The sequence below is a fragment of the Lycorma delicatula genome, chromosome 7 (assembly GCF_047948215.1).
Source record: "Lycorma delicatula isolate Av1 chromosome 7, ASM4794821v1, whole genome shotgun sequence".
Classification (NCBI taxonomy): Eukaryota; Metazoa; Arthropoda; class Insecta; order Hemiptera; family Fulgoridae; genus Lycorma; species Lycorma delicatula.
Window position 1 is genome coordinate 96,261,570 of NC_134461.1, and position 27,228 is coordinate 96,288,797.

The following is a 27,228-nucleotide window of genomic DNA, read 5'->3' on the forward strand; positions in this document are numbered from 1 at the left end:
AAATTTTTCAGACAACCCTCATAAGTTAGAACAGGACATGTTAATGGCTGCTTGATGCATGTAGTTGATGCCGGGAAAGTATATGAAATATATTATGGCATTACTTAATAAATACTTTATTAATAACTAATATTAATTTGGAAACAAAAATGCAATTCTATAAATTTTTTGCAATTTTTCCTGATTTTTTCTAAAAATTCCAGACTTTTCCTGGCTAAATCTATATTTCCTAACTTTTCCTGCCTGCTGCATCCTCATTTGACTTTTTTTGTATTAAACTTTGTCATTTGCCTTTTCTCATGTTCTATTCTTTATCACAGCAACCTTATGTAACATAATTCTTCTTTTTTTTTGTTATATTTAAATATTATTCAATAGTTAGCTTCAGTAGTAAGATCGCTTATTAGTTCAAGATGAATAGCTCTTGTTGTAAAGCAAACAAAAATTCCAACATAAGCCTTCACCCTTGTTTTTAATCATCTTGTCCTGCCTTGATAAAAAAAGGGCTAGTGTAGTCAATACCAGCGTTAAGAAATCCTCAGGACGAACGAACTCTATGAGCAGGTAAAGTTCCCATTAATTGAGAATGACTTGATGAATTTAATTTAAAGCATGTTAGGCAGTTATGAAGGATTTGAGAGTGTGACAAATGTTCGGTATCCAATAATTCAATCGAATTGATGCGATCAATAACTGTGGACCAATGTGTATAACTTACAATGTTTATTTTCTATTATGAGATGCCTACAGTGATGTTTAGGTGGTAAGATAATTTGATGTCTGGGTGCAAATGGTAAATCTGATTTATGTAAGTGTCCTCCAACTGTGAGTATTAAAGAACCATCAACAAAAGGATGCCGGTCACGAACCTGATTTTTGGTGGGTAATAGGTCTCCACTAGTAGTGCAGATATCTCCTAAGTGTAACAGGTTTACTGACTTATTTTAATGCAAGTAATTAAAGCTGCATCTATTTCAGAAACAAGTAGTTTATCATTATATCTCTGGTTACAAGTTACTCTACAATGTCTTATAAAACACATACAATATGCAATAGTTCTTTGTAATTGCAAAAGTTTTGAAAATTTTGAAATAAAATTCTAATTCGATTTTATAAGTATTAAATTAACCTTATGTTTTTGCTCAAGAATATCCTCCTCTTCTGATAATTTTGTTTTAGTTGGCCAAAAGGTCATGGAAGTTGGCATCTAAAAGGTCGTGGGTTAACCATTTGAGGCCATTCCACCAAAGTGAACTATTGATACGATATTCAGCATCAAGACGTCTTGATAACAAACTGGCTAGATTACATTTTGAGGGTACATGATTCCAGTTCTCTATATGCATTTTTTCTTGAATTTCGCTTACCTTATTTGCTACAGAGATTTTCCATGATGAAGGACATTTATTTAACCAAGCTACCACGATATCTGAATTTGTCCACAGGTAGATTTGATTAAAGATGGGATTGATGATGTCAAGAACCTTTGATGTCAATCGCGAAAGTAATACATTTCTGCAGAGTTCTAACCTTGGAAGTCAGATTTGTTTTAGAGGAGCTACCCTTGATTCTGCATGTAATAGTTTGACTGTAACATTTCTGCCACTGACTGCGGAAGGTATATATAAACAAGCATCATATGCCCTAACAGAGGCGTCTGAGAATCCGTGGAACTGCAAGTTATAACATTTGTCATTTGCCAAGACTAGTCTGTTGATTTTGATTTTGTTCATGGAGAACAGACGCTGATGAATATTTTTCCACGATTGCTCCAAGTGTTCAGGCAAGGGATTATCCCATCCAAGGTTTTCTTGCTAAATCTGTTGCAAGATTATTTTACAAATTATAACTGGAGCTAACAGTCCCAGAGGCTCAAAAATTGATGTGATAATAGCTAAGATGTTTCTTTTAGTGGGTCTCACTTGAAAATATTTATCTTTAGTGCCAACTTCACAATTTGAAGTTGGTCACTGGTTGGTAGCTACAATAATCCAAGTGTTTTAACTGTATCGCTGCCATCAATGTTCAGTGAATGCGTCATTTCTCTCATTTTCATTGGGATTGCCTCTAAGAATTCCTTATTATTTGTTGACCAATTACGAAGTGGGAATCCACCAGCACTTAAAGAGTTCCTGGAGATCACGTTGCAGCCTTATGGCTTGATCTATGTTTCCGTGCCAGAAATGCAGTCATCGACGTAAAAGGATTTCCGCTGTATCTGGGTATTGATGGGATTCTTCAATTGCAAGTTGCAGTAGACATCTTGTTGCCAGACATGATGCTGATGATCTACCATATGTGACTGTGATTATTGGTATTCACAAGCTTATCACTATTTTCTCTCCACAGTATGCACTGAAAATTATGATTCTGAGGATCGACCCATATCTGTCTGTGACGTCACCACATTTTATTGGCATCTGCAATAAAAGCAGTTTTGTGTTTGAAATTGAAGAATAATAGAGCACAGATCTTGTTGTACTGTGGGTTGACTCGAAGAATGTCATTTAATAATATGTTACTGTTTGACTTACAAGAAGCATCGAAGACATGTGTTTTTGTTGAAGTGATAGCTTTCTTAAATACCGCATGATGAGGTAAGTAATATACGGTCTGAGTTTCCTTATCTGGTTTGGCAAGTTGCATATGCCTTAGAGTTTTGTATTCTTTCAGGAATTGATGGTAATCTTGTTTTAGCTCAGTGTTGCGATTCAGTTTCCTTTTGAGAAATTGTAAGCTGGACATCATTGTTGACTTATTCACCTAAAGAAGATGGATCTTGATGAAAGGGTAGTCTTATAATAAAACGTCCATTTATGTCCCGCGTTGTATTTTCATTAAAATGTGATTCGCAAAGCTTTTCTACCTGCGACCATGGAGGTGTGGTGATTTCTTCGATTTGCCAGAATCTTTGGACTTGTTCATCCAATGAAGTGTCATGACGAATAAATAAACGGTGATTGTAAGGCTCGTAGTATGAGTTTGTGTAATATTCACCACTTATTATCCAACCAAATTTGGTGTTTTATAAAACTGGATAAGTTCCTTTGTGAGTTAATTGTTCCATGTGTAAAATTTTCAAGAAGACCTAGCCCCTAATAACAGATCAATTCATTGTGGGATGTTGAATGATGAATCAGAAAGTTTCATGTTAGTAGGAACATTCCAATGTTTAAAATCTACATGAACTGATAGTAAGTCTGTTGTAATTTTTGATAGTATGTTACAATTAATATTCATGGAGAAATTAGACTGAGTAGATGCAATTTCTATAGAGACGCTATGTTTAGAGTTTGATTAGTAAATTACAGATTAAATTTCAAGCAATTGATGCATTTAAATTCTGAAAGTAATTACAGTAGGTCATGACTGTATGAGAACAGTGCAAGGAAAATGATTCTAGAGAGTTTGGAGAATGAACATGTAATATAGAAATTAAAAAAAAAATTACGATTAACTTAGTTGACTACAATTAGTTAATGAAATTGTTGATACACTGCTGGTGAGCACTGATAAGATGGCGACTTGATGGCTAGTTTATGAATTATGTGTGGTACAGCAATTCGCAGAAATACAATTGATAGATTTCAACTTGAAACAATATAGCCTTTCACAATGTATATAAGAAGTTATCTGATGCACGGTGTTACAATTTTCTCATGTGTCAAAATCATGAAAACCAGAAGATTTACAAGACCCAGCCTAAGAGGATAAAAAAAATTGTTGGAGAAAGATGTAAAAAAGCAATAACATATGGACTGTATCGATATTCATATATTAATAGGTGCTACTTCATCCCTGGTGGGTTTGTAAATTTTAAGTTATAAATAAAGAAATGTACTGTTAGAAGAAAATACAGGTGATTCAAAGAAACGGGAAACTTTGAAAGTTGTGTTGGTAGCCGTGGGCAATTGGTACCACTTGATAAATGGCGCCAGCCTCTCTAACCTAACTTGCCATTTAGTTGTCATGGATCCTTGAATTTCGTCATTTTCCTTGAATTTTTTAATCTGGGATGGCACTACCGTGTTCCATCAACACATGCAATTAAAACATGGATATCTAATTTTGAGGAAACTGGTTCGGCAATGAAAAAGAAACCTCCAGGCCGTGAGCGAACCATCCGTACACCACAGAATGTTCAAGCTTTACAAGATGCTGTCACACGAAGTCCACATCGATCAATTTGTCATCTCTCAGCATCTTCACAATTGCATAGTTCAAGTGTTCAAAGAATGTTAGTGAAGGACTTGCAATTCCATCCATACAAGTTGCAGATCGTCCAGGAACTGAAACCGAACGATGCAGTTGTGCGAGCACAATTCTGTAATGTAATGCTTCAGAAGATAAATGATAACGAAGAGTTTGTTCAAGAACTGTGGATGTCAGACGAAGCGCATTTCCACCTCAGTGGATTTGTTAACAAGCAAAATTTCAGATACTGGCACAAGAAAATCCTACGCAGCTTCACCAGCATCCATTGAACAGCCAGAAAGTGACCATGTGGTGTGCTATGTCATCTTACGGTGTTATAGGCCCTTATTTTTTTGAGGATGACAACGGTCTTGTGATTACAGTGATGTCGGCTCATTACGTAGCCATGCTTGAAACCTTTGTTGTGGAGCAACAAAAGAGATTTCCACCAATTCTTAACACAGCCTGGTTTCAACAAGACGGAGCAACGTCACTTACTGCACGAATATCGATGGCAGCTATATGCCGATTGTTTGGACAACGTATCATTTCATGGACAACGTGAAATGGTGACATTAGATGGCCTCCCAGATCGCCTGATCGCTCAGCTTGCGATTACTTTTTGTGGGGTCACCTTAAAAGCAAAGTGTTCCACAGTAGACCTGCTACAACAGAAGAACTGAAGGCAAAGATCCGAGAAGCAATTGCAGAAATTCCAGTTGAGATGTTACGTCAAACCATGAACAATTTAACGAAGAGTGTTTACGTAGAAGAGATCACCTGCTAGATGTCATCTTTAAAAAATAAAGTAAAATGTATGGCAACATTTGTACAATTACATGAAATACAATTCATTTTCTAAAAAACTTTTTCATTAACGTTATTTAATTTTTAAAATTTCCCGTTTCTTTGAATCACTGTGTATAATGTATTAACAATGAATATTCACACTAAAAAATTGGATCATATTGAAGCTAGCAAACACAAATAACAAAAAATGTTATGAAAAAACAAATGTTTCTTTTTATTTCTTATTTGGTAACTAAACAACTTATATTATTTATTTTACTAATTTGACAGTACTTCTACCTCCAACACAATCTAAAGGAAATAGACCTCAAAAATTTAGCAGGGATTACAGATACGGATACGGCACATGGGACCTGTCTCAGGACAAATAACCTTATGATGATATACCGGGTGAAAAACTTAAAACTGAAGTGAAAACCTCTGACTCCAGTTATTTGAGTATCATCTTCAATGCTGCTACCACCATCTCCACTGTTGATAATGTATGTTACTACTCTTATCTATTATAGACAGTTGTACACTATTCATATTCCAGTGTAGTATAGTTTCGTTCTTTGCAGTTGTTTTCTAAAATACCTTACTTGATCAAGGAAAGGGTTGCTCCAATGGAAGATTTTGTACATTCTGGATCCTTTTATGAAACATGTCAAATACTTGTGGTAAAAAATGCCAGTGCTCCAGCAAATAGTAGAGCATATATGATTTGTTATATAAAAGGCATACAATGGGTCAGTTTCAAAAACAGAATGAAATAAGCAACCTTCTTTTAGAACTTCAGAGGCCATAGCATATATTCAAAAAAGAATTTCTGCCAAACCAAAAAAACAATCTATACATAAGTTATTACAACAAAGTGGTGTAAAATATATAATATTGCTGTAGGATTCATGATTTAAATTTAAAATCTTATTGTGCAACAACTTAAGAGAACAGATGAACTGAAACATCTTAATTAATTGTGAATAGCTTCTCAAAAACATTGTAGATGGACAGATATGATGCTGTATATTATGTTTGGCAAGGCATGGTTTCATTTATCTGGGCATGGTACTTCTCACAACAGCATCTACTGGATGACTGAAAATCCTCATCGGATGTGTGAGTGTCCACTTCATGATGAGAAGTTTCTGGTAATTGTATAGTGGGACCAATATTTTCTGACCAGACTGTCAATACAAAAGTGTACCATACAATTTTAGAAATCATAAAAAAGAGTACGGCTTCTTACAAGATGGGGTGATGTGTAAAACATACAAGGATTCACTAGCTTCCATATTCACCAGATTTATCAATTGCGGTTTTTTCCTTGGGGCTATCTGAAGGGCAGAGTTTATGAATCAAATTCCCACATTCTTGATAAACTGAAGGCAAACATTAAACTAGAAAAATATTGAACTGACAACATTTTGAGTCGAGTAACTATCAATATGATCACTTGAACCCAAAAGCGCATTACTGCGCAGGGCACACACTTTGAACATCTTTAGTAAAAACATGTAAACTTTTATTACAGTAAATATGGCATTTAATTTATTTACATTTTCTTTCTTTCATTTCATTTATAAAATGTTACATGTCGCAGCTGTTATCAGTCTCTATCAGTTAGATTTTAGAGGTTGCTCACCAGATACAATTGAGTTTTTACATTTCTATAACATCTTAAATTCTCAAAAATGTCAAGAAGCATAAATAAAAATATCTGACATATAATGAAGAAAATTTTTAACCTTATTGTACAAATACAAAGTTCTAAGAGAAATCAAATTAACTGACTGAATGGAATGCATCGTAGAAAAAATTTATTCAGTTTATCTTTCAAATGCAATTTTTAAAATTTCCATAATATTTGTAAAATTTTTTTACCTGCATGCTTGTACATTTATGATTTTGCAAATATGACCAGATTGTACACTTGTATTGTTACATCAAGTTTCGTTTTACCCAGTACACCTTTAAGATTACAGTTACTGCTCTGGTTTAGTACAATATGTTTAATTAACAATTTAAAATTTTACAGCTGTTAGAAATAAATAGTAATAATAAATAAAGAAAATGTTGTTTCTAAATCACCATTAAAAAGTCTACTGATTGTTTATAAATGTATTTTGGTTGTCTGTTTGCCACATTTAGTTCTCTTATTTATTTTATTTCAGATTCATTGGGGAATCTTTTTCAAAATGAAATAAAAGAGTATATTCAAACAATAAATCTAATTCAGTTGAAAATGGATATAATGCTACGAAGATGAACTGGTAAAAAATAAAATACTAATAATATTAAGGTTATGAAACCATTGTACAGGCAGTTATGACAAATTTGTAAGGAAAATAAATTATAATTCTATTTAAAATTTTTTTTTTTTATAATTTAAACTACAAAAAAATATAAATTTCAAATCCAATAACTTTGAAATTTTTTTAAAACTCATAGCAGCAGATACCTAAATTTCTGAGAGCAACAGGTATTTCAATTTTTTAAATTCAGTGTCAAAGGGTTAAGGGAGCATTGTTATAAATGGTACTTTTGAAATAACTTTAATATTATATTGTAGGATGTAAAGAACATTCTAATTCTTTCCATTATGTTATCAGATATCTTCTAACTTATTTCAAGTTTTGAAATTTTTATAAATACACAAACATTTTTAGTATAAAAATCTGTACAGTAATCTATTAATATTATTAGTTCATTAGTGTACATTTTATATGTAGCATAGAATAATAGTTTATTTTCAAAAAAAATAGGTGAAATGCCTTTACAAAATTTCTATACATTTGTTTACGAACATGTAATGTGCTTACTTTGTTATAAGATTGCAGATTTGAAAATCTCAATTTACGTTCTTTCAAATCAAGTTTACGAAGGTCTTCGATCAGCTGATGGAAATCATTTCTTAATTTCTGTTTCTCCATTGCTTTGTTACTGCGTTTAAATTGCTTACTATTTAATAATTGTGTTTTAGATACTTTGTTCTCCAGATTAATGCGTTCCAGTTCTGCACTAGCACCATTGTTCTGAAAATTATTGAAATATAAATTATAAGAATACTTTCAAAAATCTAAAAGGTGTTTATGATTTCACATAATCTAATTGCATTTTTGAAGTAAACAAAGAATGTTCAACAAAAAAAAATTGCAATTTGTACCTTGTTTTTTTTTTAAATTTGCATTTCAGTATTGAAATTAATTTGCTAATAAAAACATATTCATAACCATCATTATTGTAAATTATTCATTATATAGGTGAAATTATCAAATGTTTTTCTACTTGAAAGTATAATTACTTAATGAACATTTTTGAATTTATGCAACCTTGATTTTTATAGTTCCAGACTGATTAATTAAAATCAATTTAAAAAAAAACCTTCCCACTAATTCATTTAAAATACAATTAAAAGATTTTCTTTTATGGAAATAATATTAGTTAATGAATATTTAGATAATGAAACAAATTTTTCTGCATCTTTGGTCAATATGTATATACGTATGTGTTCAAATAACTTTTCATTAATAATGCCTTCTGAATTGCAATTTATTTTGTAATTATTTTTTTTTACATTCAGTATCTTCATGCATATTAATATTATTTCAGCCAACTTTAATCACAACTATTTTGTTTTATAACAAATTATGTATTTTTGATGCTGTCTGACTATAGTTTTATCACACTTCCTTTTGATCCATCTGCGCAAATGCTGGGACAGTTCCTTTTTTTATCCATGGAGTAGCATATCTAACTATACCTTACAAGATCTCTATAATGTATTACTATGAATTGATCAGAATGTATGATGTATTTATTTAACACTACTTAAAAATATATAATTTAAAAAAAATAAAATTAAAATTAATTCCTAAAAGAAATAAAACCTAAAATATCTAAACAGTAGGCAAGTGTTAAACATTTATAATATAAAAACTGATTGATCTTTTATAAAACTAAATAACTTTTTCTTAATGAAACGTACTTGTAAATGATGTAACCTTGTAACACAGGTGTTTGGTCTGGATTGACGAGATGTGGTATAAAATCTATTATTATGATCATAATATTCAACCCTTGTTGATGCAACTTTATCACCAGAGACAGAAGATTTTGATCGTGGTGTACAAGGTGGCCATGTAACATCAGAGTCAAAACTATCATCCGAATAACAGTCTGCTTCTGAATAATGTCTTCGACGTCGCCAATTATACTTTGAAATGCTAGAAATAAAATATTTTTTGAGTTATAAAATTCCAAACTCAAATTTTATTTGAGTCAATTTTGAGCAAAAAAATACCCAATAAATTTCTTAATACAATTAAAAATTGTAAAACTTCCCAATAGAAAGTTTTACAAGAAATGTCAATTTCTAATACAGAATTTTATTACATACCTTTAAATCTCTAAAATTTATCCAACAGTTTAAACCAAATAATACAGAAATTGGTTTATAGTTACTTAAGCCAGAAAAACTGTTTGTATCAATTTCAAAACCACAATCATTTTTTGAATTTTAATTGAAGGTACTCATAAAAAACTTAAATACAAACAAATTTAAATACTACAGCTAACCATGTTTAAGCTCTATAGTTTATTAATATGATATTATGATACATCAGCATTCAAAAATTTTAAGTGAAATGTACCACACAATTAAAATAATTCATGATGAATCACAAAGTGGAATTACATATAAGAAGGTGAATCAAACATAAAACGGAATTTTTGTCGTCGTTGATGCACAGCTAATGGAGAGGGGCATGGCTTCTCAGTGTTATAGTTAGGGATGGGGGAGGGGATCCCACTCTTAGAAAACCAGCTCACTACTTTTTTCTAGTCAGTATCGCAATTCAGAGGGTGTAAAAACCATCCAAAATTTTGAGAAGAATTCAGGAACAGTTTGAGGACAACACACTTAAAAAGTCTCAAGTGTATGATTGGCATAAGTAGTTTTCAGAAGGACAAGAACTAGTTGAAAATGAAGGTTACCAATGTCGCCCAAGGACAAGTGCTACTGCTAAAAACGTTCTCATGGTTCATCGCCTTAACAAGGTCAACCGTCAATTAGCAATTGCAGAAATTTGTTCTGAGATTGGAATAAGCTATGGCAGTGCTCAGGTAATTATCACTGGCGATCTTGGATTTAAAAAAGTGGCAGCATGATGGGAAAAAAGTGGCAGCCTTGCCTTCTCACCAAAGGTCAGAAGCTCTATCGGCTAGAGGTGTGCCAGCAGTTGTCGAGTCTTTACCAAGCTGAAGGAGAATTTTTTGTGCATCAAATCATGACCTGTGAAGAAACTTGGGTGCACCATTACATCCCTAGAATCAAAACAGGCACATATGGAGTGGGGGAAAAGGTAGAAACAGCAGCCATTAAAGCCAAAACTTGACTGTCAGCTGGAAAGGTTCTGGTCACAGTATTTTCTGCTTTCAAAGGAGTTTAGCATGTTGATTTTCTCCATGAACATTGCAGAATGAATTCTGCATACTACTGCCAACTTTTAAACGAAGCAAAACTTGCATATCGTCAAAAAAGACGTCAATTTTCGATAGGAGACATCATTCTGCTTCAACAACCTTTGACCTCATACACAGCTCAAACTCAAGAAAAAATTGCATCCTTATCCTAGACTACACTGGAGACCTCCATACAGTCTGGACTTATCGCCCTGTGATTATCATTTATTTGAGCCACTGAAAGAAGCACTTGGAGGGCAGAAATTTGATGACGATACAGCTGTTGAAGCATTTGTTCGCCCAATTGGTTGACGTCAACACCAACTTCATTTTACGACAGTGGGATCAAAAAGGCTACCTATTCACTGGGTAAAATGTGTTTCCAGAAGAGGAAATTATGTAGAAAAATAATATTATGAGTATGTATTTTTATTATTCTTCAATAAATTATAAAACAAAAATTTCGGTTTATATTTGATTCACCCTTGTAGATGAATCTTTCTTTCTTTCTTTTTCCTGTTTAGCCTCCAGTAACTACCGATTAGATAATTCTTCAGAGGATGAATGAGGATGATATGTATGGGTGTAAATGAAGTGTAGTCTTGTACATTCTCAGTTCGACCATTCCTGAGACGTGTGGTTAATTGAAACCCAATCACCAAAGAACACCGGTATCCACGATCTAGTATTCAAATCCGTGTAAAAATAACTGGCTTTACTAGGACTTGAATGCTGTAACTCTCAACTTCCAAATCAGCTGATTTGGGAAGACGCGTTAACCACTAGACCAACCCGGTGGGTTTGTAGATGAATCTACATGAAAGTAGATCTTTGTGGCGCTCACCATTTATATGTTCTCATGTCAACACTACAATATTTTTTGAATATTATTATTTCACTATAATTAAATTTCTTATACACTATTAAAAACTAGTAAAAACAAATAATTGCATGTAATGACAGTTATTTGGAAATCACTGTCCTAATCTTTTAAAGAGATTTCAACAAAACAGTAAAATAGTTTTCTTTATAATATTGTTATATTAATACAACAATGTTTTTATTTTAATTTTAGGCCAATGAATTGTAAATTCATTGATTTTAAATCAATGCTCCTTGATGAAGCCATGATCAATGCAAAATCACTTAAGGGGAAAATCAAAAGTGAGTACAACTTCAAAAATTCTACTATTACATTATATACTAATCATTCATTTTACACCATTAAAGATATCATGTTAATTTTAATATCACTGGTATCCATTATTTTACCATCTATTTTTATTTTATTATGTAGATTTTTTACATATTAGTTTAATTTCTTAAAGAATCAGAGAATTTTTTTTATTGCAGTTAAACAAATTACTTTTCTTTTGTCATTCTTAATAATTTTACATTCAATTTTAAGCTGTATTATTCTATAAATGTAAAATAAATAAATTAATTGGTGGAAATTAAAAATAAAAACAGAACAACAATATATAAAAAATTAATTGAATACGATTAAAATGAAACTTAACAATTTTCTAAAATCACTTTAAACAAATACTAAATGGCATGGATTTTTTGCTAGGAGTAAAATTTACTTTGGAAATAAAACTAAAGCACAAGTAATGAAATGTGAAAGAATGGAGGACAATGAGGAATTAATATTAAGGTAGGGAACATTATATATAGGAAGTGGTAAAATTTTATCTAGGTAGTAAAATTAAAAGACAAAATTTAAAAATATGGATGAAATAATGCAGGTAAATGTTCAAAAGGTTTATTTTTTAGTAAAAAATATCAGCACCTGAACAGTACACAAATATCAAATTTAATATTTTGTTTAAAAAATCATAGTTAGAAATATTAACCGTGCTTGAACAAGAATATGGAAAAGCAAAAATGAAGAAAATTATAGTTTACTATTGGTATAAGCATTTTAGTGATGGTTATGTTAAATATGAAGATGATATTTATAATGGTCACCAGTCTTGGGTCCGACAAATGAAGAAAATACAGAGCACATTGAAAATATTGTTTGGAATGGTAGAAGAAAAACTCTCAAGGAAATAACATCAACAGTTGGGATATTAATTAAAGGTCACCACAGTATTCTGCATAATGTAATGAAGAAGCACGGCATTTCTTAACGTACTTTTCCAAAAATGTAGTCTGTGCATCAGACAGAAATTCATATGACACGGGCGGGAGATTTCATTACTATGGCTGATCAAGATCAAAATTTCCTAATCAAGTTCATGACAGGAGATGAGATAGAGTATTTTACGTATATAAATTATGTCAGAAGTTTGAATTCAATCCTGATGGCAGACAATAAAACAGGAAAAGTACATCATAATGGGATGTACATAAGAAAGAAAGGAGAATTCTGGAAAATAAAAAACAAAGAATTAGATTATTCTGCATAATAATGTACAGGTACATTGAACTATGCTTGTCAATGAGTACCTGGAATGACACAATGGAACAACTCTGGAGCATCCATCATATTAGCCCAACTTGACACCAATTGATTTACTTCCTCACTTGAAAAATGCTCACAGGGAAAAAATACAAGAACATCAATGATGTGAGACCAATGTGGCAAAGCTGAGGAATGTGTGGGCTGAGGAAGAATCTGAAAATGTATTAGTAATGATTCCAGTAATTTTAAAGATGTTGTGAAAGTGTATAGCACTGAAAGAAACTAGTTTGAGAGAAATATGTTCTTAAACTTTTTCACGGAAGCAGTTTTTAATAGACAAAATAATTCTGGGAATTTTTTGAACTTATCTTGTAAAAGTCAGATTGCACAAGCAAGGAGAACTTTCATATAAAAGCAAGTCTGATAATATCAAATTTAAATCTAAGAATTAGAAAAATATTCTTGAAAATATTTTTTATAGTACAGCACTTTATGGTGGTGAAACAAACAATGGGAAAAATGAAGGCAGTCTTTGAAGTCTTAACGTTAATACTGAAAATTATCTGGACCCATAAAATCTAAAATGAAGACGTCTTTAGACAAATAGGAAAGGGTACTTCAGCAGAAGAAAGATGTTTAAAAAAAAAATATATATATATATATTACTTATATATATGTTATATATACGTATTTATATATATGTTTATTTATGTTTTTATTTAAAAACCATAAGCTTAGATAAATTATTATCAGCTTTAATAAAAACACTGAAAACTTATAATTACTTTTGAAGATTAAAAGAAATGCTTAAAAAGTTGCTAAGATATTTAGTATATTAAGCAAGTTCTTGGACAAGATTTTCAATAATTAGTGTAAACATAAGACAGCATAAATTTTATTTTTTATTATTTTTTTTTTTATAGAGATTAATTTATTGCATAACACTTGTACAGTTATTTTTTAATAAATTGTAAAAAAATATATGAATAAATGCCACTGACTATTTAACAAGTAAAAGAAAGACATAATAATTAATACTAATGCTAATATTACCTCTTACTAAGGGATTTTTTTGCATTTAAATTTTCTCTAGAATGAAGTTCATAACCAGTACATTTGTGATTGGCTATATCCAAAGCTGAAACTGAACAATTGTAGTTAGCTGAATACTGTGTAGCCTGTTTTTCTTTTACTTCATTATGATCACCACTGCTTTTTCTCTCATCACAATTTGCTTTAATGACATTGCAAGCAGATAACATTCTTCGATCATTAAATTTTACTGGCCCACTGGATCTGATCCTGATATCATCATTATCATTACGTGAAACAATTTTTTTATCATTACTGGTTGAGTGATGGCTAAACATAGGTACATCTCTTTTATCATTATTACAGTCTTGGTCATTGCTTTCATCAATTAAAGTTTGTTTCTTATTCACACTGCTGGGCAAATTGCTGGGTATTTCTTCCATTACCCATCTTTGTTTTTTTTTCTTCACGCTGAACCTTAAGACATGACACATAATCATGATTAAAATATAATTAATATAAAAAAATTATATGTTTATAATAATAAAAAATTCCCTTTTTAATCCTACCTATGGCAAAGTATAATTCACTGACAAGGAAGTTTTTTTGTATATGCAAGAGCCATTTTAAAAAATTGTTTCTAAATTCAAATCAATATTAGAAATCTAATTAATTCCAAGAAAAAAAACAAGATGGAGCTCCAGCACTAAAACTACAGCAAGGTAAAGGAATATTTATTCTCATTTCCAAAACAGGTGAACTGCTAACCAAGGAAATATTGCTTGGCTAGTGATAAGTCCAAATCTTTCCCATTTAAATTACTTTCTGTGGGATACGTGAAAGGGCAGTTGTATATATCTCAGTGTGCTTCAGAGAAAGAAATAGTAGCTAAGGTAGTCAAAATTTTGTAAAACATCCATCACAACGCATTGTCAAAAGCTGTTACTGACATTTTCAGGAAAGCAACTGCCTGCATTTTTACTAATGGTGGCCATTCAGGAAAACTGTTATAACCAACACTGCAATTCTGTTGTAATTCTTTCTTCCTAATAAATAAAACCAAACTATTCATGGTAAAAATTTAATTTTACCTTTACTTTATTTTCCATTTTATTTAATCTTCAAACTTTAAAAATATTATTTGTAAATCAGGTACTAATTAATACATTAGGTTTCCATTTAAAATAATATAAATGACCTCCATATTTGATTTTACAATTGACAGCCTGTAGATCTGTAATGGCTGTGTTTAGAGAAAAGTACCCAAAAATAAAAACGTCTTAAAATACTATTTTCTACCCACAACTTCAATAAAAACATGAGGTTTCCATTTGAAATAATGAACTGGCCCCCATATTGGAAAAAGGGCAAAAATTTTAAAAAGTAGTAATACTGTATTTTTAATGCAAGAGAAAATCTAGGGAAGGTTTCCCATTTAAAATTTCTTATAAAACTTATAGTTTCCAAGATCCCAATGCTGGCCATCTTGTGTGAGACTCAGTATATTATAACATTTTGGTGTATTTCAGTGGCACAAAAAGTGTTTTTAAATCTATGTGAAGCTGATTACAACAGCTAGTCAGGAATAAAACCCAATTTTGTACAGAAAGATAATGCACAGTAGACGAGTTACTTGTTGGTCTTTCCTGAAGCCCTACATTCTAATAGTGAAATCGATTTTTTACAATTAACCAATTTGATTAAAAAATTAAATTAATATTATTTAAATACCTCCCTTTGGTAAAATTTTGCATAAACTACCTGTTTTTCAATTACTTACAGTAAGATTATTGAAACATTTCATTTAAATTTGGTGGAAAATGTTTAGGCAAAATATTTTAATCACTTACCTAGTAACTCTTTAATAACACTATCACTAAAAGGTTTTATTAAAAAAAAAAAATTAAATAGGTTTAATGCAAAGAAACAACATTAACAAAGCACAACTGAGAGCTAAGTTTGTAAACAAAGATTTATAAGTTCGTTTCAATAGTGAAAATTCTTCAAATCACCTGTTGTATTTTGATACAAATGAAAGCTTGTAATGTCATTAACAAGGTCTTTCATGGTTAGAAATGAAATGAACATGGGAAATACAGCATATTGCAATATATCACTGTGTGATTTGCTCTTTAAAACTAATGAATGGACCACGTCAAGCAATGATTGTCAAAGTGAGGAGGTTAATATGAATCCTCAAAAAACGAATAATGTATACAGAATGTTCAACTCAGAGTGGTAAAGAATCAAATTCACTTTTATCTTTTGAGGAATCCCATACTTATTGGTCATCAAAGTTGAAGCTTAATGTTATTCATGTGAACTTAATTCTTGAATATGAATGTTAACATTCAAAGTGATTTAACTCTTAATTTTAAGATTACAGTGTTTACAGATCTCTCCAGGCATCATATACATAACTAATCACCTACAAATTTAGAACTCTTGATACTTATGTGCATATCTTACACTTATATTAATATGTAAGCTGTTTGGCAGCGACAGTAAAAATTTTTTACTTATAAATTTATCAGTGTTAGAAACAATTATATGACTGAAACCTTTGTACTGAATCAAGATAGTAATAAACATGATGTAAAACTCTTCTTTTTTTCATTTAATATCATTAAAATAGAAAAGAAAAAATTTCTAATCTCACTTTAGATTAATAAAAACGGTCAGACCCAGTAATGAGTTGAGAACGCTGTCCAAAACTGATAGGAACGCTAATCACAAATCCGTCCATAAATATAACAAAAATTAAAACTTAACTGACACTAAAAATAAACCCCTAAAACACGCCCGATTACAGAATCATACAGCAGCAAGAGACACTGTCCAGGCTCTGCGATTTGAAGGGAGAATTGTGATACTCCCGCCACGTTTGCGTTCCGTTCCCAAAAACAGAAAATGTTTAGCCTAATTAAGATTATGCAAAGCATCTCTGGGCAAAAAAGGTTTTGGCAATTAAAATCCTGTTATTAATATATTCTAATTTGATATTCATGCGCATGTGAACACACACACACAAAAGGTCTGTTCAGAAAATAACTGAACTTTATTTTTTTAATCTATTATTAATTTTACAGATTATTGGTCTTTGTCCCCTTCCCTATTCCCACACTTTTCCCAGCGGAATTTCCATTTCACAAAGCAGTTGTAAAATGCCTTGATAGTATGCACAGTTTGCTGTTTCACCTTGAGGCAAGAATTAAAAAAGCACAATTCCATAAAATAAAAAAAACAGAGAGCATCACTTAGACATTGGATCTAGACTGATGTGCTTTCTTGGGAAGTGGAGATCCTTTGCCAATCCATTATGATGATTGAACTTTTGCCTTTCAATGTTGTAGCCGTAAACCCAGCTTTCATTTCTCATTATTATCCTTGCATGAATTTTTCATCATCACTGGCTTGATCACGAAGTTGCCGACAAACACCCACTCAATGTTCTTCCTGCTGTTCGGTCATCAAACAAGGAACAAACTTTGCTGTATTTCAATGCATGTTCAATTTTCATGGTATAATCTAATCGAGATGCTAACCTCTTATGCAAGTTCTCTGACACTCAGCTGGTGATCTTCATGCACCAGATTGTTGATTTTCTAAACACAGATGTCATCAGTTGAGTCAAAGGCCTTCCTAGTCGAGGATCATCTTCAATTGACTGAAGACTACTTTTAAATCAGGAAAACCACTTGTAACATTACACACATCCCAGAGCCTCACCTCCATAAGCTGAAAAGTTTCTGTGAAAATTTTCCATTATGGAAAATATATCATTGATATATATATTTATCATCCATTATGATGATTGAACTTTTGCCTTTCAATGTTGTAGCCGTAAACCCAGCTTTCATTTCTCATTATTATCCTTTGCATGAATTTTTCATCATCACTGGCTTGATCACGAAGTTGCCGACAAACACCCACTCAATGTTCTTCCTGCTGTTCGGTCATCAAACAAGGAACAAACTTTGCTGTATTTCAATGCATGTTCAATTTTCATGGTATAATCTAATCGAGATGCTAACCTCTTATGCAAGTTCTCTGACACTCAGCTGGTGATCTTCATGCACCAGATTGTTGATTTTCTAAACATAGATGTCATCAGTTGAGTCAAAGGCCTTCCTAGTCGAGGATCATCTTCAATTGACTGAAGACTACTTTTAAATCAGGAAAACCACTTGTAACATTACACACATCCCAGAGCCTCACCTCCATAAGCTGAAAAGTTTCTGTGAAAATTTTCCATTATGGAAAATATATCATTGATATATATATTTATCATTGCTCCTGAAAAGTGAACATTACAAAAATCATTACCAACATGTTGCACTCAAATAACAATAATTTGAAAATTAAACAAGATATCAACAATCCAAGAACATGTGGTTACAGAGGAGGTTATGCAGAACACAATGCTGCCAACCGCACATCAATAAATATCTTCATTGGCACGTAATTAAAAATGTTTGTTATTTTCTGCTCAGATCACTGGTAGATCACCAATTTCCGATGTTCATTCACTTAAGAAGTCACGATTCTTTTATGTCTACATTTAGAGATCTGGTCATTTGCAATATATGGCAAATGAAAAATAATGCCAAAAACAATAATTCACACCAAAATAAATAGTAAAATATTGGGAGGTAGGTCAACAAAAACGTGACTGTGGTTAAGGAAAAGAAAAATAGACAGCACTAAAGATGTTTTGAACAGGTATAGAGGAACAACATTGGTTTGATATCACTGATCAATATTACGACCTACATTAATTTTGGATAATAAACAAAAACATAATGCAAACAAAATTTCAATTTTTATCATACATTTTTTTCTTAAGAGGAGAACATCGTTTGTTACTATTAAGTCGACTGCTGCTGCGACTTCGAGTTACTGGTTGTGGAGAAGGCAAAGAAGCAATTAGACGAGACCGTAAATCTTCCTTCTCCCTAATTAATTTTTTACGCCTAATATCAGCTATCCCTCTTTCAATACATTGTTGTTGTTCTTTATGTAACCAATCTACAGCATTCTGTCCACGCACAGCAGCATAAGCATGATTAATTTCCCTCTCTCTGTTCAATATGTCATCAGGATCTGGCTAAAACAATAAAATATTTTATAGAAAAATTAGACTTAAAAAAATAATAAATAAAAACAACTCACTTCATATTAAAAATGTAATTATAACAATGAAGAATACATTAAATTAAATTAATAATTAAATTAAAGAATACATTAAATGAAAACATTAAAAAATCTAAAAATATAGTGATATTAAATTTAATGACTAAATCCATAAGAAATGGTCTATTATCTTTATATCAATCTAAAAAATATTCTGTTCAAAACTCACATTTTGGCTTTTGAACCCAGCATGTTTGTTACTAGATGTCTTTAATTTATATTTGGTCATTATTTACTTAGGAATAAGTAACAGTTTTCGTAACGCACTACTGGTCAGAATAAAAATCACACATCATGGTATAATATTAGTTTTTGTCAATCTAAGGACAGGCATTTTTAGAGGTTTTCCCTCTTCTTGCCAAACACTGACTGGAGAATCATACCAAAAATTTCTTGCTAACATGTAGCAATTGATATTTGAAAATATTTTATCTAGCAAACATACAAAATTAGTTCATGCTTAACAACATGCCTGCATATTTCTGTACTAATATTAGATAATTCCTGGTTTAAATTCATTTAAATTTTACCAATGGACACATTTTAAGTGACTGGTGAATATATCATACCAATAAAAATTCTGGAGGAATTGAGAGCAAAGATATTAATAGCTGCTAACAAATTCAATTAATACTTGGAATATATGAATGTATTCTAGCGTCAATGACCATATTGGTCAATGCTGAAGTGAAGTAAATAAAGACAATACTGCACATTTAATATGATGTTGCAATGACAATATGTAAGCAGTTCATATGTATAAGTAAAAAAAAAGAAAAAACTAGTACCTAATCTAATACTTTTATTATGTAATTGTAAGGAGTAAATATACTTTAACAATTAATTTTAAATGTATGTGGGTTTCCACCACAAATCAACTGTTTCTATTCATATTTAAATAGATACAGTTCAGTTTAAATCAAAATTTATATAAATTAGCGGAACTATAATACAAATTAATAGGCTATTTTTCCCAGTATAATAAATTATTAGATTGTATTTCCATTTTAACTCAGTTATTTGAAATAACTGTTATTTTGTATTTGAGTTAATGAAAAACATTTTATTCATAATAAAATGCTTAAGAGTGAACTAATAAAAATAATAATACAAAATATTAATAAGTTACAAAGATATTAATTTCTATATGATTATGAATTAAAAATTCATAGTCATTATTTTGATGCTTGATTACTTATAATCACTAAATATACCTATTAGAATCTTGATGTACACAAATACACAAAACATAATCAATATATTCCTGGGAAAATGAATTTCTATTATTAAAACATATAAATACAGACAGTTTGAACTTTTTGTTAATCTACACTCTTATATAGAGAGAGGAACACAGTAATGACATACTGTAAAAGCTCAGTTTTATAGAAGTATCCAATGGAAGTATGATAAGCCATACTGGTGTACAATATTCTGCAGCTGAGAAAACAAGGTTAAGAGCCGATGTGTGCAAAGTGGAAGCTGATGCTCCCCACATTGTTCCACAGAGTTTATGTATAATGTTGCTTCTCACTTTCAATTTCTCTGAAGTTTTCATTAGGTGCTCCTTAAATGAAAGCGTTCTATCAAGTGTCACACCTAGTTATTTTGCTGTCTTATTGTGAAAAAGCCATATATTCTTGAATAGAATTTTAAGCTCCCTATTAGCAAACTTTTTTTTTGTTACTTAGATGGAAGCACGACATCTCTGTTTTACTAGCATTTGGTTGGAGGTGTCATCTTTGGAAGTACCTTCCCAGTTTCTCCAGGTCGGCCATCAGGACCTCCTCTGATTCTTCAAATGATCTACATTTTGTTGTTAGCACCCAGTCATTGGCATAGCCATACTTTTTAGATCTTGTCTCTGGCATCTATGCAACATAGAGGCTGAAAAGGAGAGGCACAAGTATCAACCCTTGTGGTAGGCCGTTCTTTAGTTTTTTTGGTGAGCTTATATCGGATCCCATGATAACTTGAACATTCTGTCGTTCAACATATTATTAAGGAAGTGAGATGTTAATTTGCATGAGATTACACGGAGGACCTTACAAATCATGCCTTTTCTCCAGACAGTGTCATAAGTGGCTGATAAATCAATGAATGCAGCAGAGGTTTTAAGATTTCTTTGGAACCCCACTTCAATGTATGTTGTGAGCAAGAGAAATTGGTCGGTGCAACTTCATTTTGGCCTAAAGCCTGCTTATTCAATCAGTATATCATCAAATATTCTCTGACAGATTCTGTTGTAGATAAGCCTTTCTAGTACTTTATATGTCACTGGTAGCAATGCTATAGGCCTGTAGCTCTTAGGTAAATTTGCTGGATTCCCTTGTTTTGAAGATGGCTATTACCTTCGATTGCTTGAACTCTCTGGGTATGATACCAGTCTGCATTATGTCAGTGAAGAATCTGGCCAACCAAAGTTTTGCATATTTTCCGCAGTTTAATAGGAATTTCAGATTGATGCCAACAAATCCTGGTGCTTTTCCTGGAGCAACATCTTTGAGCGCCGACTTAATCTTTTCAAGTGTAAAAGGGTGAGTGTACTCAGTCAAATAAACAATGATAAGCTATTAAACATTTTTCTAATGTTTAACAAGTAGAAAAGTAGACTGTCAATACTATCAACCACATAGAGTCCTTTACTTTTATGTCTGAAATAAGAATAGGTAATACTTTTAAAGCTGTAACTGAGTATCTATTTTTTGAAGGTTTGCCTGAGATGATCAGAACCATTTTGTATTTTACATGGATGATCCCAGGATCAATCAACAGGCAAGGACTGAAAAATGTGGTTCAGGCCATTCCAGTGGTTAAGCTTTAGCAAATATACTACAGTTACAATCCAAGATTTACATCACTTTATGTGTTAACATAATGAAATAGGTTGCACAGGCAAGTGAAGTTTCATCTACCGTGACAGTCAAACAGTAAACTGGAGTCCCTCAACACATACTGTTTTAATTGTGGATTAGTTTGAGAATGCAATAGACTACTAGCTCAGCTCACAACAAGGTGGAGCTGCATTAGGTGCTATGATACAGTGGTAAAGATAATGAGCAAACTGGTATACCTACGAAGTTGTCTTCTACATTTACAGGACTAGAGACACTTTGTAATATAAATTCAACTGCATCTAGAAATGATGTTTTTAAGTGGGCCTATAATAACTCTGTGAAAGACGCTTATCTGCCAAATAGGTCCTCTCAAATTCTCATATCTGCCTAAGTAGGAGCAGTTTGAAGAGGATTCTATATTTTTTTACTGGACATGGCCCACTCTAGAGCCATTTCAGCATACTACTGGTTTACTCTAGAATAATGTAAAATATGATCAGTCTTCTGAAATAAAAAGATCATCCTCAAACTTTAGGTCCTTTAAAGAAATTTTTTACAAACATTTTTCTGACTTGGTCTAAGTTTTATGGATGTGCCTGAATTAGTTGAAAAATATCTGGCACTCATTAGATAAAAAGGTGGGTAGACAAGTTTTATGACTTTTAAGCCCTGGGGTATATCCCTACATCCTCTGAAAATGAACACTGCAACTTTGTTCAGACCAGGATAAAAGATAATACGTTATGAACAATAATTGTAATGTTTAAGAGGTAATAAAATAATCTGACAGCTTGTCATTACACTTCATTCTAACATTCAGAATGATATATAATACTTTTTTTTAAACTAAAACATACCTGAAGAGCAGCCTGTGTATGTGCTTTCCCAACATCTTTTAAACATTCGTAGTACTTGTTTTGTAAATGATCAACTTTTTTACATTCCCATTGTTTCATAAATGTTAACTTTTGCTGTCTGATACTGTTATTCTGTTTTCCTTGTTCGTTACGCACTTTTTCCCTTAGAGCACTTGCAATATCTTTAGACTGCTGACGGACCTAAAGGAAACAAAAATCTGATTATTGTTCTAACTATAACAATTCAAATAAAAACTTTAATCCTACAAGAGTTGTGTATAATACACATGGAAAACATCCATATAAAACTGTGATACGTTAACCATGTAATGGTAGATTTATTGCGAAGCACAAAGAATGTATACAAAACCACATCATTCATAAGAATTAATATGTAAACAAAACACGATAACACTTATCATAATTATAATCATCAGAAAAACTCACTTTCAAATTACACTAAAGTTAATTATAAAAATTAATTTTCCCACTTACTACTAAATTTTCTCTTATATGTTTAATAATTTTGCTGAGAACTCTGCTTAATCAGATTTTTTTAATGGAACTTAGATTAAAAACACAGTAAAAATATACGTGTTTCAATCTCTGACACTGACATCAAATTTCATATCAGGATATAAGACTGTATGCTTTAATATAAATTTTCACAAACATGTTCTGAAGAAACCAAGATATTTTCAAAATTACTAAACATAGAAGAAAAATAAACCAGTAAGAGAAAAAATCAATTTGAATAAATAATTACCACAATCGATTTCCATGGAACAGTTTTATCATATCAACATTTTATCTAAAGGTCCCGAGTTTGAATTTCGGTTTGGGATTTTCCATAACTAAAAAATTTCCATCTCATGTTTCTATACCCAGATTTAAAGCAAAGTGGTGAATTGTATATATAAGAAAAATATTATATTCTGGGACTAGGATGCAGTTTTCTAAACTATCTATTATATTGAAATTGTTCTATTAAAATAGAACACTTCTGTATGTGAATTACAGAGCTAATTCTGATGTCCCGTAAGCTGAATAATCAATGACACTTCACCATAGCTCCACTTCACCACCACACCTAAAAACAAACTTAAAATATACCCTTGATCTAAAGAGATGCAATAATGAAAAAAATGGCATAATTATAAACAGGTCATTCAAAAATTAACTACTTAATACATTCAATGAAAAATTTAAAAAATTAAATATTTTAAGAAATAAATAACTAATATTATTGTAAATGAAAAAAAAAAGAAGTATCTAAGTAATATTTAAAAATTTTCAATTATTTAAAATACGATTTTGAGTAACAGGTATAGTTCTTGTATTAAGATTATGCTTTCCTTAAAAATAGAATTACAATAACTTTTTATCACAAATTTTCTTTCAATGACTGTACTGTTGATAAAATTTCTTTATTTACTTTTTTACAAGTAAAAACTAAAACCCTCTAACTTCTCAAGCATGAAGATTGTTTCAAAAAGGCATAATTCTATCCATGATGAAAAATTTTATATTTAAGTAGAGCTAAATTAGAAGATTTTATTGTAAGAACACAGTAAGAAATAATGTATTTGAAGTACTTGAGGAATTATTACATTGACCTTCCAAAACTATATCCCTATAGAATATGTTATTTTTGAAAAACAAGAAAAGACAATAAAATCAAATACACTTGGAATGTAAATTATTTTTATTTGTTACTCTTCATGTTTTAATAAGAAATTATAAAAATGATAAAATCTGGAAAATGTAGTTAAAGATTTTTTAAGAATTTACACATTTTAAGAAATTAAACTTACCTAGTTTTATTTCATAATGTGCTTATTTATACTTCTACCAAAATTAGGAAACATGTTTGAATAAAAAAATTATCAGTTTGTAAAGAAAAAATAGTTGTAAGTAAAAAATCCTATAAAATGGAATAATGAGAATACAAATACTACTGATTTCAAGCTTGTTCTTTTTTATTTGTTTAGACCTAACAAAGTTTAATTAAACCTTATTAATCATACACAATACACCCAGTCTTTAAAAGTAAAGAAAATAAATAATTGAACCCCCCTCTAAACAAAGCGAATCAAATTTAAAACTAATACATCTTTTTACTTTTGTCAAAATGTTTTCAATACCATCATATCTACACACAATGAATTATTGTATTACTAGAATGATATTACAAAACATATTCAATTTAAATTTGGTTTGTTTGACACTACTCATTTTAAGTAATCCGCTACATAGTTGTATGTTAATGGAGATATTAATTTATTAATATATCATTCAATAAGAATAATGATTGCCCTTATCCCTTCCACATGAATAATTATACTAAATAAGATAATCTTATATACATAACAGTTTCAAATAAATACAGATCAGAGCTGTTAATAAACTTTGAAAAAAGAAATCAACTGCTCACAAAGTTCATCTGTCCCCATAATCAGCGAAGCATGTTTTCAAATTTATTATTGTTTTGTAAATTACTCCATAAGGCACCTCCCAAAATGAGAACATGATAAACTGCTGCTAAATTTTTTACTCAACCTAGCAATTTCCATTGGTATATACCTCGTGATAAAAATCAATTTAACAGAAAATATACCTTTATGTTGACATATCTGCACTAATTCAATATGCATAATGTTGTCATACTATGACAGTATACAATGTAATTTCTTACATATTTCACTGCCAGTGTTCTGTTAATTAACTAAGAACCATTTTACAAAAATTTAAATGTGGAATCATTCATGAGATTAATCTACACAATGTCATCATTCTTAAATTGTCAAGAAATTTTACATTATTTTTTACTTTCATGAATAGTTACTTGTTTTGGAAAAAACTAGTAATGTTTTTCTTGTCACCTTTAATTAATGAAATTTTTGAAAACATTCACACATGATTATCACAAAAAAATATTTTAATAAACTGGAATGTTGAATGGGAGTGTTAGCGAAAAAAAGACTAAAATTCTACCTATATTATATTCATGTTATAAATGAATGACAACGAAAAACAACATACCTGTTGCCAATGGTTCATAAATTTTGTTTACACCATAGTTCAGGTAATGGGTAGTTTACTTTGGTAGTGAAGCATGGTTTCACCTAATTGGTAATGTAAATAGGCAGATTATAGAGAATGGTGTGCAGAAAACCTTCATAGTTTCTTACAAACTACAATATCACAGAAGAAACATTTTGTGCTATATGAATAGTGTAACCACTTCTTTTTTCATGTAAATAATAACAGCTTAATATTTTCAAATAAGAATTCATTTCAAATCATTGCTATAAATTTTTATTTACTGGGGAGGGGCAAATAACGAGAATATTATTATTGTTCATTTTCTAAGAAAATTTCTGCTGCATAGATACAGGTACTTAAGGAATTTTTAAGTACCTTAAACATTAAGGAGAAAACAGATATAACAAAAAAATATAATTATCAAAACACTGACAGATGTAAAAGAAAAGCCAGCACATTAAAGGTAAGATCGTAGTGAACCCCTCAAAAAGGAAAAATAGCAAAAACAAAATGGTGTTAACTATTCATCACTTGAGTTCCAAGTGTAACCAACAATGAACTTAATGGTAATTGATCCAAACTGAAGATCCAGTACAGTATTCTTTAATGTGTCACAGTTCCAAACAAATCCAACCTACTCACTTTAACATACTATTTATTATTAATATTTCACAAAACATATATAATCTGAACTGGTTACACACTTTGCAAAGGTTGCCTGAGTTTATGCTTTCTTTACAGCTAAATCGGTTAATTCTTTATCTGAAATTCCTCTATGGCTAGGAACTATGACACAAAACACTGGCACGTGTATTATAAATTGTCAAGAACAGATAGATACATGCATAATATCCAAAGTAAGCAGATAAGTAATAAAAATATCCAAACGTGTTTCAACTGCCCTTACTGAATCAGATCATATGAAAGCATGATAAATGAGATGTAATACCATATAAATATGGCATAAAGCTTAATGTGTTGCAAGGCTACAATCTACCCTTTTCAACATTAATCATTAATCTGTGAAAAACCTTAATATTAACTGACTTTTGCATTTTTATTAATTAAACACTAACAAATATACAAACCTATATCTTAAATTAAGGATTTAATAATTTAACACAGCTGAATAATAAAGTACAAATTATGACATTGTGGTTTGCAAAAAGTCTACGAATTGAAATGATTCATTTGTTTGCAACATTGAATAAAGAAATGACTAAACTTGTGATTTGCAGAACATTTTGCCTATCAGTAACAATTTAACTTGTTTAAGCAGTAATGAATATCATTTTGTTATTGCTTTAACTTAGTATGATGTTGGCACAACAAAAAACTATACCATTTCTTTATTTGTATGTTTTGCAATTGAGTTCTTCTAAATGGTCTCCAGGTGAAATATGTGTAT

The 27,228-nt window shown here is 30.9% G+C and overlaps 1 protein-coding gene across 2 annotated transcripts in view; it reads right to left on the reverse strand.

Annotated features, from left to right (window-relative positions):
• Nucleotides 1–27,228, reverse strand: part of LOC142327630 (uncharacterized) — a 45,872-nt gene that overhangs the window by 16,007 nt on the left and 2,637 nt on the right. Inside the window, exons 2-6 of one of the 2 annotated variants that reach the window (XM_075370837.1) lie at nt 22,776–22,976; nt 18,721–18,995; nt 13,910–14,365; nt 8,972–9,209; nt 7,806–8,018 (exon numbers count right to left, since the gene is read on the reverse strand). In XM_075370837.1, coding sequence (XP_075226952.1) covers nt 7,806–8,018; nt 8,972–9,209; nt 13,910–14,365; nt 18,721–18,995; nt 22,776–22,976 — 1,383 coding nt within the window. Of the gene's footprint in view, nt 1–7,805; nt 8,019–8,971; nt 9,210–13,909; nt 14,366–18,720; nt 18,996–22,775; nt 22,977–27,228 lie in introns of those variants that run through there. The other variant, XM_075370838.1, reaches the window with a different exon arrangement.